General features: G+C 40.6%; 1 protein-coding gene across 10 annotated transcripts in view; it reads right to left on the reverse strand.

The window, feature by feature from the left end:
- Positions 1 to 12,466, reverse strand: part of TBC1D31 (TBC1 domain family member 31) — an 85,768-nt gene that overhangs the window by 39,571 nt on the left and 33,731 nt on the right. For all 10 annotated transcript variants that reach the window (XM_086695451.1, XM_086695447.1, XM_086695449.1 and 7 more), the window contains 3 exons: positions 8,675 to 8,834; positions 5,514 to 5,714; positions 1,062 to 1,238 (listed from right to left, as the gene is read on the reverse strand). In XM_086695451.1, coding sequence (XP_086551577.1) covers positions 1,062 to 1,238; positions 5,514 to 5,714; positions 8,675 to 8,834 — 538 coding nt within the window. The remainder of the gene's footprint in view (positions 1 to 1,061; positions 1,239 to 5,513; positions 5,715 to 8,674; positions 8,835 to 12,466) is intronic.

A 12,466-nucleotide genomic window follows, 5' to 3' on the forward strand; every position in this document is an offset into this window, starting at 1 on the left:
CAATTTTCAAATGCTCAGAGAAAAAAAGGGGTTATTAAAATTAATGTGAAAAATGTCAAGTGCTGGTGAGACCATGGAGCACTGGAGTTCTCAAATACTAGAGCTCTTGGTGGGAATACGCATGGTTTCAATCAACTTCTTGGGAAAACTGACAACTTACTACAGATGAATAAGCGCATTGCTAATAAGCCAGTAATTCCATTGCTAGGTTTATATCCGGCATAAATGTGTCCTATGTCACAGACAGAGATGTAGTAGAATGTACTAGAATAGTGGCAGCCCTATTTCTAATAGCACAAAAAATTAGAAAACTACCCGAATGCTTACTGACTACAGAATGGATAAAATATGGTTTATTCACATGATGGAATTTTGTACAGCTACAAGTGAATGATTTACAACTACACGGATTTCTCAAACATAAATCGAACTTAATGTTGAATGAAGGAAGCCAGACGCAAAAGAGTACAAACTGAATGACCTGATTTATGTAAGTACAAAAAAGGCAGAACTGACCTATGGTGTTACAAGTCAGAAGAGTAGCGATCCTTGGGGTAAGGGGGGCAAAGGTCTGGAGGGGAGAAGAAGGGGGTCTTCTGGGGGTGCTGGTAATAGTCTATTTAAAAAAAAATGTTTTTTAAATGTTTATTTACTTTTGAGAGAGAGAGAGAGAGACAGAGCACGAGCAGGGGAGGGGCAGAGAGAGAGGGAGACACAGAATCCGAAGCAGGCTCCAGGCTCTGAGCTGCCAGCACAGAGCGCGACGCGGGGCTTCAACTTGTGAACCACAAGATCATGACCGGAACTGAAGTCGGATGCTTAGCTGACTGAGCCACCCAGGCGCCCCTGTATTGTTTGACTTTTTTAAAAACCATAAACATGTACTAACTGTATACTTAAAAGTTTAGAAAGCACATTATAATTTCAGTTATTCAGTTCTTCTCTTCATATCTTTCTTAAAAACTTCTAAGAGAGGGAAGAGTGATGATGGCCTAAGTATCATAAATCTTGTCCCCAGCAGAGTCATGACAAACAAAAACATAATTATAACATATTCTTACCTCTTTATTTTCAAAATTACCAGTCAGGTCTTGTTTTAATATTCTGGCTTGTATTTTGTTTTCCCTTGATTTTGCTGGCCGCTGAACTCTTCCTGATGTGACTTTCATCTTAAGGCCACCAGAATTCAGTTTACTCTTAGGCAAATCTTCAATCACTTTCACTAAGGGAGGAGGTGGCTAAAAGGGGGAAAAAATAAAATCCAGTGGCTATCCTTGGAAAACAGACCTGTTCACATAGGATTTCCAAGACATGTTTTGAACACTTTCATAATGTGCCTTAACATACATCCTTATTCTTCAAGCAAAAGTGTAAATAAAATATTCAAGAAATGCTTCCTGGTTGTCAAATCCAGTTTCTGCGAAATTCCTTAGAAGAACACAATAAGGATACACAATTAATAGCAACAATAAATAGAATTTAATTATCCCTTGAAAACTGGCCTTAAATCATAGTATATCAGTCCGTTCTTTGCATGATAAAGTTAGTAGTTTGGTGATAACTTGTAGCAGAGAAGCCACAGTTAGACACAGGGCCCTCTAGAATGCTGAGAGAAGCACCCTAATATTCTTCGGGCTCAAGTGAACTTTCTCTGAAGGAGCTGTCAAGTGACTTCCCTCTGGAAGCCTGGGACACCTGCCTCTCTGTCCTTGGTTACATTTTTTAATCTGCAGAGAGATGGCTGTTAGTCCCCTACCGCATCCACAGCTTGCGAGGCAGTTCAGACAGCACAACTTAAATTCTAAACCCTCATTTTTATGGGAAAATAAACCCCAGTAACTTCAATTTACTTAAGGGAAAATGATTCACTGAAACAGTTTCTCTATGAATAATACCTGTTTGTAATCAAAAGATCTTCCCTGAGTTCAAAGGAAATGAGGAGATACGATAACTCAGCTTCCTGAGATCATTTAAATGTTTGAGGTGAGGGCGCCTGGGCGGCTCTGTCAGATAAGCATCTGACTCTTGGTTTTGCCTCAGGTCATGGTCTCATGGGTTCATGAGTTCAAGCCCCACGTTGGGCTCTATGCTGATGGTGCAGAGCCTGCTTGGGATTCTCTCTCTATGCCTCTCTGCCCCTCCCCCACTCAGCTTGCGCGCGCGCGCTCTCTCTCTCTCTCTCCCAAAATAAATAAATAAGCTTAAAAAAAACAAATAAATGCTTGAGGCCATTATTGCTAAAGACAAGGTGGATTTGTGATTTTAAAAATGTTTTTCTGGAAGCCAAAGTGCCAATTCCTTTCATATGAGAACAGAGAACAAGAACACAGGGAATACCCCACATGTTCAAATGAACACATTAGATTTCAGAAAAACACAATTTATACACATTACCTTGCTTTTAAACTGTCATGAAGGCCAGAACAGTGTTCTTCCAAGATCATGTATAATGAAAATGAATCATGAATCCTCAAGAAATCTCTTTGAAGAGGAAACCAAACTTTTAAAAATATTTACTTACTTACCTGAGAGAGAGAGAGAGAGAGCGCACAAGCAGGGGAGAGGGGGAGAAAGAGGGAATCCTAAGTAGGTTCCACTCTCAGCATGGAGTCCAATGCAGGGCTCAATCCCATGACCCTGGAATCATGACCTGAGCTGAAATCAAGAGTCGGACGCTAAACTGACTGAGCTACCCAGGTGCCCTGAGGAAATCAAATTTTTTGACCTCCTCCCCTCTCATCTCTGAAAGAAAAAAACAGAATAAAGCAAACATCTTGACCCTTTTTTATAACATAGACAACTAAAAGACCACTTTGAGGTTTCAAAGATTTTTCTCATTTTATCTTCATACGTTTAGGACTTCTGCTTTTGAAACCTGCAGCCTACTGTAAGTGTCCAAAAAATTTTTCCCTATTGTCAGCTGCAGTATGATGAATACATAACACTGTAAAATGTGTCGAGTAGGTAATGAAATAATGTACATGTATGTATAGATACAGCATTTTTGTCCTAAAATTATTATAAGAAACTTTTAAAGTTGTCACTGTATCTATAAGGCTTTTTAAATAGTATTTTTCTAGGATACCTTGTTATTTATTCACATCTATAAAGAATACAAGGATAATACAAAATGTAACAACAGCTCTGCTAAAAAAAAAAAAAAGTAAAATGGCCACCTATTCTATGACTTAATTTTTCAATTTTTTCTCTATGAAATATAATTAAAAATAGTCTGGGGGCACCTGGGTGGCTCAGCTGGTTAAACGTTGAACTCTTGACCTATCAGCACAGAGCCTGCTTGGGATTCTTTCTCTCTCCCTCTCTCTCTGCCCCTTCCCTGCTTAGGTGCTCTCTCTCTCAAAATAAATAAATAAACTTAAAAACAAAACTGTCTGACTTCTGGGGTGCCTGGGTGGCTCAGTCAGTTAAACATCTGACTCTTGATTTTGGCTCATGATCTCACAGTCATGAGATAAAACCGCATGTTGGGCTTTGCACTGGGCTTGAAGCCTGCTTAGGATTCTTTCTCCCTCTCTCTCTGCATCTCTCCCTTGCTTGTGCTCTCTCAAAAAAAGAAAAAAAATTTGAAAAGGTCTCACTTCTGAATATTGCCCATCTTTAATATCCTTGAACGATCTTCTCTCTAACCTCAACCCATTCTTTCAAATCTTTATTAACATTGTTATTCTAGTGCCACATTTTCTCCTTTTGAACTCCATGGGCTTCCATGAAATACAGTCTCCTGAAGGTTAGCGCCTGAGATGTGACCTGAATTGCCATACCATAGTAGTGTTCAAACTTCAACACATTAAGTAGGAATTAGTGTACTTATTAGAATAATACTGGAAATTCTCCAGTGCCCAATAAACAGGACTTGAAGGAATGGGACGTGGGTGGACCACAGACCGGAGCGTTTGTGTAAGCCTAGAATAGCCATAAAGACACTAGTGGTGTTGGTAATGTGTCCAAAAAGAAAAAAAAAAAAAAAAAAAAAAAAAAAAAGATTTCCTACTTCTATTATAGGTTAGTTTTCTGGTCAATATGATCTTAATTGAATGCTTAACAAATACCAGAGAGGAAGTCAATGACTTATTCTGATTTTTCTCAGATCTTTCCCTGCTTCCATTAGTAACATTTCCCTAGCTTTTGTAAAGTTCAGCTAAGCTGAAAACTCTAAGAGCAAATAATATGTTATTAAAATGTTTAAAGTTTACAAGAACAGTAGAGTATAACTCCATATGGTTGAAGAAAATGTATGCGTGTCATGTGCATGCACACACATGTACACACACACACACACACACACACGTACACACACACAGAGTAGATCCTCACTATTCATGGTAGTTCTGTTCTATAAAGAAGCTGCAAATACCACGTTAGTGAATACTGAATCATTGCTCCTAGGAGAAATAGTTAGGTCCCTGTGAGCCAGAGATCACAATATGTCAACCAATCAACATATAACTATGTTTAGTGTGTGTTTCTGTTTAGAAACACTTTTTAAAAAATATTTATTTTTAGGAGAGCGCAAGCAGGGGAGGGACACAGAGAGGGGGACAGAGGATCCTAAGCGGGCTCCACGCTGACAAGTTGACAGTAGTGAGCCTGACATGGGGCTTGAACTCATGAACTGCGAGATCATGACCTGAGCCAGAGTCAGATGCTCAACCAACTGAGCCACCCAGGTGCCCATTTAAAAACACTTATTTCTTCTATATTGTTGATTCACTAATATTGAACTCATGCCAACAGCACTATAACTTGTACCTGAATTAGGTTTATCACAACCTTCTTATGCTTAGGAATGTTAGACAGCACTTGAGCATTATGTCTGGGGGCCATTTAAAAGAGCAAAATCAACAACAAAAAGCACAAAACTAAAGAATGCAACACTAACTAGACCACGGAAAGGACACTTGTCACGGGAGCTGAAGTAAGAAGGCCACGCGCTGCCCTGTCTGGCCTCAGCTGGGAGCCTGCATGACAGGCAGCCCATGGTTTGCACTGCTGTGCACATACGAATCCCTGTGAATAGGCACCAAGTACGGATTCGAGTTGCAAGTATATTTTTAGCAGTGGCGAGTTCACATTTAAAGAATCCATGAATAATGAGGATTATAAATCCAGGATAATCTGGATTTAAAAAATTAAAAAAAAAAAAAAAAAGATACAGATAAGCAAACAGTTGAGAATCAGTCTCTTTTCTCAGATGATTCTGAAGTGTGTATTTTCCCAGTCTTTTTTTCTGTTTGTAAATGTATAGAGTCAATCCTCATTATTCATGTATGTATACATATATGTATGTATATATGTATGTATATATGTATGTATGTATGTGTGTGTGTGTGTGTGTGTGTGTATACATACACACACACACATACATACCCAGAAGTATGAATAAGCAATCCAGGATAATCTGAGTTTAGAAAACCGGAGCATAAAGATTTTATTTTTGATGATACAACATTTAAATCTTAAAAAAACTTGATGTTCTTTACTTGAAAACATACCTTATTTATTTCTTGTGTTAGAGCTTGAACTGAATATATGTTCAGACTTCCATTTTCCATAATGGATGCAATGTACCGTCCATGTGGGCTAATTACTGATGAGCTAATTCCTTCATCAAGGCTCCCAATTTCAAAGAGAAGTTTGCAAGTCTGTATATTAACAAATCTCATGATACCATCTTGACTTAGCACTCCAAGAACCTAAGAGTAGAGAGAAATAATATATGAGTTCCAAAAACATACTTATTTTAACCTCCCTCCCTCCCTCCCTCCCTGCCTCCCTGCCTTCCTTCCTAAGAGAGAAAGAGAGAATGCCCAAGCAGGGTAGAGAAGCAGAGGGAGAAAGAGAATCTTAAGTAGGCTGCACGCTCAGTGCAGAGCTAGACATGGCGCTCCATCCCCTGACCCGGGATCATGACCTGAGCCAAAATCAAGAGTCAGATGCTCAAATGACTGAGTCATGCAGGCCCCCCCAAAACACATTTAAAAGTCAAATGTCTCTTGGGGCACCTGGGTGGCTCAGTCGGTTAAGCATCCAACTCTTGATTTTGGCTCAGGTCATGATCTCGTGGTTGTGGGATCGAGCCCCGAATCAGGCTCTGTTCTGACGGCGTGGAGCCTGCTTGGGATTCTCTCTCTCCCTCTCTTTGCCCCTACCCCACTCACTCTCTCTCAGTCTCTCTCTCATAATAAATAAAAAACATTTAAAAAAGTCAAATGTCTCAGATGTTAACTAGACTTATAGAGATCATTTCGCAATCGAAATGATAGAATATCGCAATTTCGCAATCAAAATATCGAATCATCATGAAGCTAATCTTTTATGCCAATTATACATCAATTTTTTAAAAAGTCAACTCTCTGAAAGTCAAACTATACACACATGTATGTATTTATACACGGGTTTGGTTGTTTTTGTTTTGAGGGGAGGACAGTCAGAGAGATTATATTCACAAAGGGCCATCATATATTTCAAAATTCCTAACTATGGCTCATGTAGATTTGCCCTATTCAGGTCCAGGTAAGCCTGGCTCTGACCAAAACCAGTAAGGTGCCCGTGCTGGGAGACTATGGCAAATGATCAGCCAGGCCTTCACCTAGACCCCCACACTGGTTGTCAGAGGCAAGGAGGGGAGGGCTTGTTCTCGCTCACCACACCCACAGCTTGATGAGAACTGGCATCTGTCCCTCATGCACCCAGCTCTGGGCAGTGGTAACAAACATTTGGGGGAAGAAAGAAAGTCTGTGGGCTGCACAGACAGTAGAAGGGTAAGAAGGAAACTAGTCTTTTAAGGGGAAAAATTTAGTCTGAAGTCACACAATTTGAAAAATTAAAAACATGTACTAAAAAAGCATAAGCAAATACACAATAAACTCCTCTACTGCCTGATCTATGCACAGGCTCTTTTCCCAGTGCCGCTGGCTGGTAAGCAGTGCCACCATGTGACTGCATGAAATGTTCATGTCACTTGTTATATGGAAGACAACAGTCTGGCAGTAGCTGGAGACGGTTTGAAGGTGACAATCTCTTCTGTTGGGTCAGGTTGTGGGAAACCCCCTCATTCACAGCTGATGCAATCTCTCTGGGGGGCAATTTGGCAAGATCTCTCAAAGTTACAGATGTACCTGATTCTGAGAACCACTGCTTCAGCTCTGGGATTTTATCCTACAGACAGGATGTATGAAATGGGACATGCAAAAAGTTATTCAGTTATTCTATTTATTTACTCACTCACTAACTCAGGCAATCTTTGTACCCAATGTGGGGCCTGAACTCATGACCCTGAGGCCAACAGTAGCATGCTCTTCCAACTAAGCCAGCCCCAGGCAACCCTGGTGCAGCGTTATTTGTAATAAAGAAGGACTAAAAACAAGTTAGGTGCCCAATAACAAAGGACTGGTTAAAAACCTATAAAATACTATGCAGCTGTTAAAAAAAAAAAAAAAGAAGCTCTGTACTGACATAGAATAAACAATCTTCGAGGGCAGCGAAGTGAAGAAAACAAAAACAAAAAAACAAAAAAAAGTGAAGAAAAGCAACGTGCAAAGCTGCATTTTTTATATGGCAGAGGGGCAGTTCATGAGATTGAGCCCTGCGTCCTCTGTGTGGACAGTGCAGAGCCCGTTTGGTTTCTGTCTCTTTCTCTCCCTGCTTGTGCTCGCTTGCTCTCTCTCTCAAAATAAATAAACTTTAGGAAAAAAAAGTGGCAGAAACAGTGGACTATTATAACAGTAGCAGTTATGGAGAATAACTGGACAAATGGAAAAGAAGAGATTTTACTTTACTGTCTTTTTTTTTATGTTTTCCACCTTGGGAATGCATTATCTATTCAAAAACTTAAGTTGGAGGCAGCCACCTGGCTCAGTCAGTAGAGCATGCAACTCTGAATCGCAGGGTCATGAGTTATATATAACTTGTTAAAGTACAAGACTCAAAATAGTCAATTTAAAATAAGAACGTTAAGGTTTAACTACTCAACCATTAAAAAGAAAAATGGTGTGGGGGCATCTGGCTGGTTCAGGCAGTAGAGCATGTGATACTTGATCTCAGGGTCATGAGTTCAAGCCCCATGTTGGGCATGGAGCCTACTTAAAAAAAAAAAAGAAAAAGATAAAATAAAATACATAAGCAAAGAAAAAAAATTTTTAAATGGTGTGCAGAGGGGGAAGTACTTTGCAAATTAAGGCAAGATACAAAGAAAACACGTTTCATAAAACTAAGGCAACCAGTTATGGTAGGTGGAACACAGTACAAGGAGAAAAATTTTAATCTTAGCTCCCCCTTTTTAATCCTTACAATCAATAGGAATGTTGACAAGTCCCTTAATGTTTCTAAGCTTTAATGTCAGTCTATGTAATGGAGAGAGTACCTTCCATGCCTGTGTGCAAATAGAAAATAATATGTTAAAACACCCTGTAAGTCATAAAGTATGACATAAATTTAAAGCATATAGATTCTAGAAAAAGGTTAAATTGTCAGTAATACACAAAACCTAATATTTTAAAACTTTTTCAATTTTAGACTCTTCGCAATATCAGCAATTTCAAGTCTTTGTAACAACGAGGGTACAAGTTAACTAGGAGAGCTATTAATATAGTTCAGAAATTGATATGCTCTTTCTCAGAAAGTATAATGTCCTACATTTATTTATATTACTAACCTGATTAGAACCAGCATCAAAACTATCAGGAAGAAATTCTAGATGGCGAATGGCTCGAACTTTAGTAGGCATTTGAATAATTCTAAATAGCTGTTTAGCTTCCAAGCACCACAAGTGAAGGTGATTTGATTTACCCCCAGCAGCCAGGATTCGACCATCTCTGTATAACAAAAGGTGAGAAATTAGGACTACGTGAATAGTTTTTAAAATTTTTTAAATATTTATTTATTTATTTATTATTATTTTTTACATTTATTTATTTTTGGGACAGAGAGAGACAGAGCATGAATGGGGGAGGGGCAGAGAGAGAGGGAGACACAGAATCAGAAACAGGCTCCAGGCTCTGAGCCATCAGCCCAGAGCCTGACGCGGGGCTCGAACTCACGGACCGCGAGATCGTGACCTGGCTGAAGTCGGACGCTTAACCGACTGCGCCACCCAGGCGCCCAATATTTATTTTTGAGAGAGAGAGAGAGAGAGAGAGAGAGAGAGAGAGAGACAGTGTAAGCAGGAGGGGGCACAGAGAGAAAGAGAGAGACATAGTATCCGAAGTAGGTTCCAGGCTCTGAGCTGTCAGCACAGAGCCCAACCTGGGGCTGGAACTCACGAACCGTGAGATCATGACCTGAGCCAAAATCACACGCCTAACCGACTGAGGCACCCAGGCACCCCTAATGTGAATTGCTTATGGTAGCAATGTCCAGTATGATCCAACATGATAGAAATATTCTGTATCTACACTGCTCAATATGGTCACTACTGGCCACATGTGAATGAGAACTTGAAATGTAGCTAATGCTTCTGAAGAAATAAATTCTTAATTTTATTTACTTATTTCTTAAAGTTTATTTATTTTGAGAGGGAGACTGAGAGAGCACAAGCAGGGGAGGGGCGGAAAGAGAGACTCCCAAGCAGGCTCTGGGCTGTCAGTGCAGGGCCAGTTGTAGGGCTTGATCTCACAAACCGTGCGATCATGACCTAAACCGAGATGAAGAGTCAGAGGTTTAACTGATTGAGCCACCCAGGTACCCCATATTTAATTTTTATGACGTAGTTCATGCACCCAGTAGCTACCACATAGGAAAGCTCAGGTTTATAGCATATATTTTTTTACCTATTGTATTAAGACACCAGCTTAACATATATTTGTTCAATGACTTGATTGAGAATTTCTGAGTAACATTTATCTTTTATAGCATAATCTCAAAGTTAACACCCTCCAACTTCGTATATTTCACACATGACTATACTGAACTGGTACAACACTGCTACACGAAAACTCAAGAAGCCCAAAGTTTTTTTCCTGCTCAAAGAAAGCTACTTTTAGAAAGGTACAAAAAGAACAAGCTGTATTAACTTGCACGGCTGTTGCCCATTCATTCACCAAGGACTTGTAGTGTCTAATACAAGCCAGGTATCATTTCAGGCAACAGGGACACAATGGTGAACAAGGCAGGGAAGATTCCTGCTCTTGGGGATTTTCAGTCTAGAGGAAGGCAAACAAATAAATGAACTTGATCTCAGCTGATAAGTTCTATAAAGAACTATACAAAAGGGGCGCCTGGGTGGCGCAGTCGGTTAAGCGTCCGACTTCAGCCAGGTCACGATCTCGCGGTCCGTGAGTTCGAGCCCCGCGTCGGGCTCTGGGCTGATGGCTCAGAGCCTGGAGCCTGTTTCCGATTCTGTGTCTCCCTCTCTCTCTGCCCCTCCCCCGTTCATGCTCTGTCTCTCTCTGTCCCAAAAAAATAAATAAACGTTAAAAAAAAAAAAATTAAAAAAAAAAAAAAAGAACTATACAATGAGATGGGAGTTATAGAGCTGGGAAAGGAGAAAGGTCTACTCCCTAAAAAATGAATGAGCCAGGGGCACCTGGGTGGCTCAGCTGGTTAAACGTCTGACTTTGACTCAGATCATGAGATCAAGGTTCATGAGTTTGAGCCCTGCATTGGGCTCTCTGCTGTGAGCACAGAGCCCACTTCGGATCCTCTGTCCTGCTCTCTCTCTGCCCCTCTCCTGCTTATGCTCTCTCAAAAATAAACATTAAAAAAACATTAAAAAAAATGTGAATGAGCCAGTCACGGGATGATTTGGAGGAAGAATTCCATGCTGGTCGGTATTGCAGACTGCAGTGCACAGTGTGAGAAAGGAATAAGGTTGTACCTAAGGAAGAGTGAGAAGCCTCACTCAAGTGTGGTCCTAACCATGTTAGGGAAAGGAAATAGGACAAAGGAGAGGGAGACAAAGGCCAGAAAACAGAGGTCTCAGGAATATTATGGGAAGTTTGGATTTTATTCTAAATATCAGGGAAAGCCTTTCAAGGGAGTTCAACAGGGAAATGACATGATTTGACTTATTTGACTAATGGTTTAAAAAGACCACTCTATCTGCTATGTAGAGACAGACTTTAGGAAATGAAATTGGAAACATTGAGACCAAATAAGGAGACTATTACAGGAACCTGAAAGAGACTAGGATAGTTGGAGGTAGGTGATACTGTGGCAATGCACAAAAGATCAGACCAAGATATAATTTGGTGGAATTGATGGGATTTACTCATGACTTAGAAGTGGGTAAGAGCAAATGAGGAAATAATATGTATTTTCTAGCACTTTCCACTGAAAAGGCCTAGAGACATTGACCAAATCAGTCACAAGGAGTGTCCCCTAGCATCCAGATTGGGTCTTGAAATATCATTACCCACACAAATGAAACCAGGTTTGGGGCACCTGGGTGGCTCTGTGGGTTAGGGGTTGGACTCGATTTCAGCACAGGTCATCATCTCATGGTTTGTGGGATCGAGCCCCACATGGGGCTCTGCACTCACAGCCCAGAGCTGGCTTTGGATTCTCTCTCCCTCCCTCCCTCCTCCCCGCCCCCCCACTCCCCTGCTCATGCTCTCTCTCAAAATAAATAAATAAACTTAAGAAAAAAACAAAAAACAAACCCAGGCTCTTTAGAAAAGTGGCTGATACCAGGTTTGGGACAGAAAATATACAAGATAAGCCTGGAACATTTTGTTAGATTAGAAACAATGAGAGCTTTCAAAACAAACAACTGCAGTTGTATCAAAAGGGTTCATGGGGCGCCTGGGTGGCGCAGTCGGTTAAGCGTCCGACTTCAGCCAGGTCACGATCTCGCGGTCCGTGAGTTCAAGCCCCGCGTCAGGCTCTGGGCTGATGGCCTGGAGCCTGCTTCCGATTCTGTGTCTCCCTCTCTCTCTGCCCCTCCCCCATTCATGCTCTGTCTCTCTCTATCCCAAAAATAAATAAACGTTGAAAAAAAAAATTAAAAAAAAAAAAAAAAAGGGTTCAAAGCCAACTTGAAGAGGATCCCAGTGGTCAACAATGAGAGAACTGCAGCATCACTAAGAGTAATGTTAATGGATTAGATCACGTCGACTATTTAAATCCATTCATTCACAAAGATTAAGGGCAAAAGCCTTCACTGGCTACCCTGGGAAGATGCCAATGAACAATTCATTATTTTTCATAACAATTTTTTTTAAAAGAAGGGAAATTAAGCATTTATCCTGCATTTCATTAAAACCTATATGGGGCGCCTGGGTGGTGCAGTCGGTTAAGCATCCAACTTCAGCCAGGTCACGATCTCACGGTCTGTGAGTTCGAGCCCCGCGTCAGGCTCTGGGCTGATGGCTCAGAGCCTGGAGCCTGTTTCCGATTCTGTGTCTCCCTCTCTCTCTGCTCCTCCCCCGTTCATGCTCTGTCTCTCTCTGTCCCAAAAATAAATAAACGTTGAAAAAAAAAGTTAAAAAAAAAAAAAAAAAAACCTATA

This window comes from Puma concolor, chromosome F2, assembly GCF_028749965.1.
Source record: "Puma concolor isolate L17-30 chromosome F2, mPumCon1.1.hap2, whole genome shotgun sequence".
NCBI lineage: Eukaryota > Metazoa > Chordata > Mammalia > Carnivora > Felidae > Puma > Puma concolor.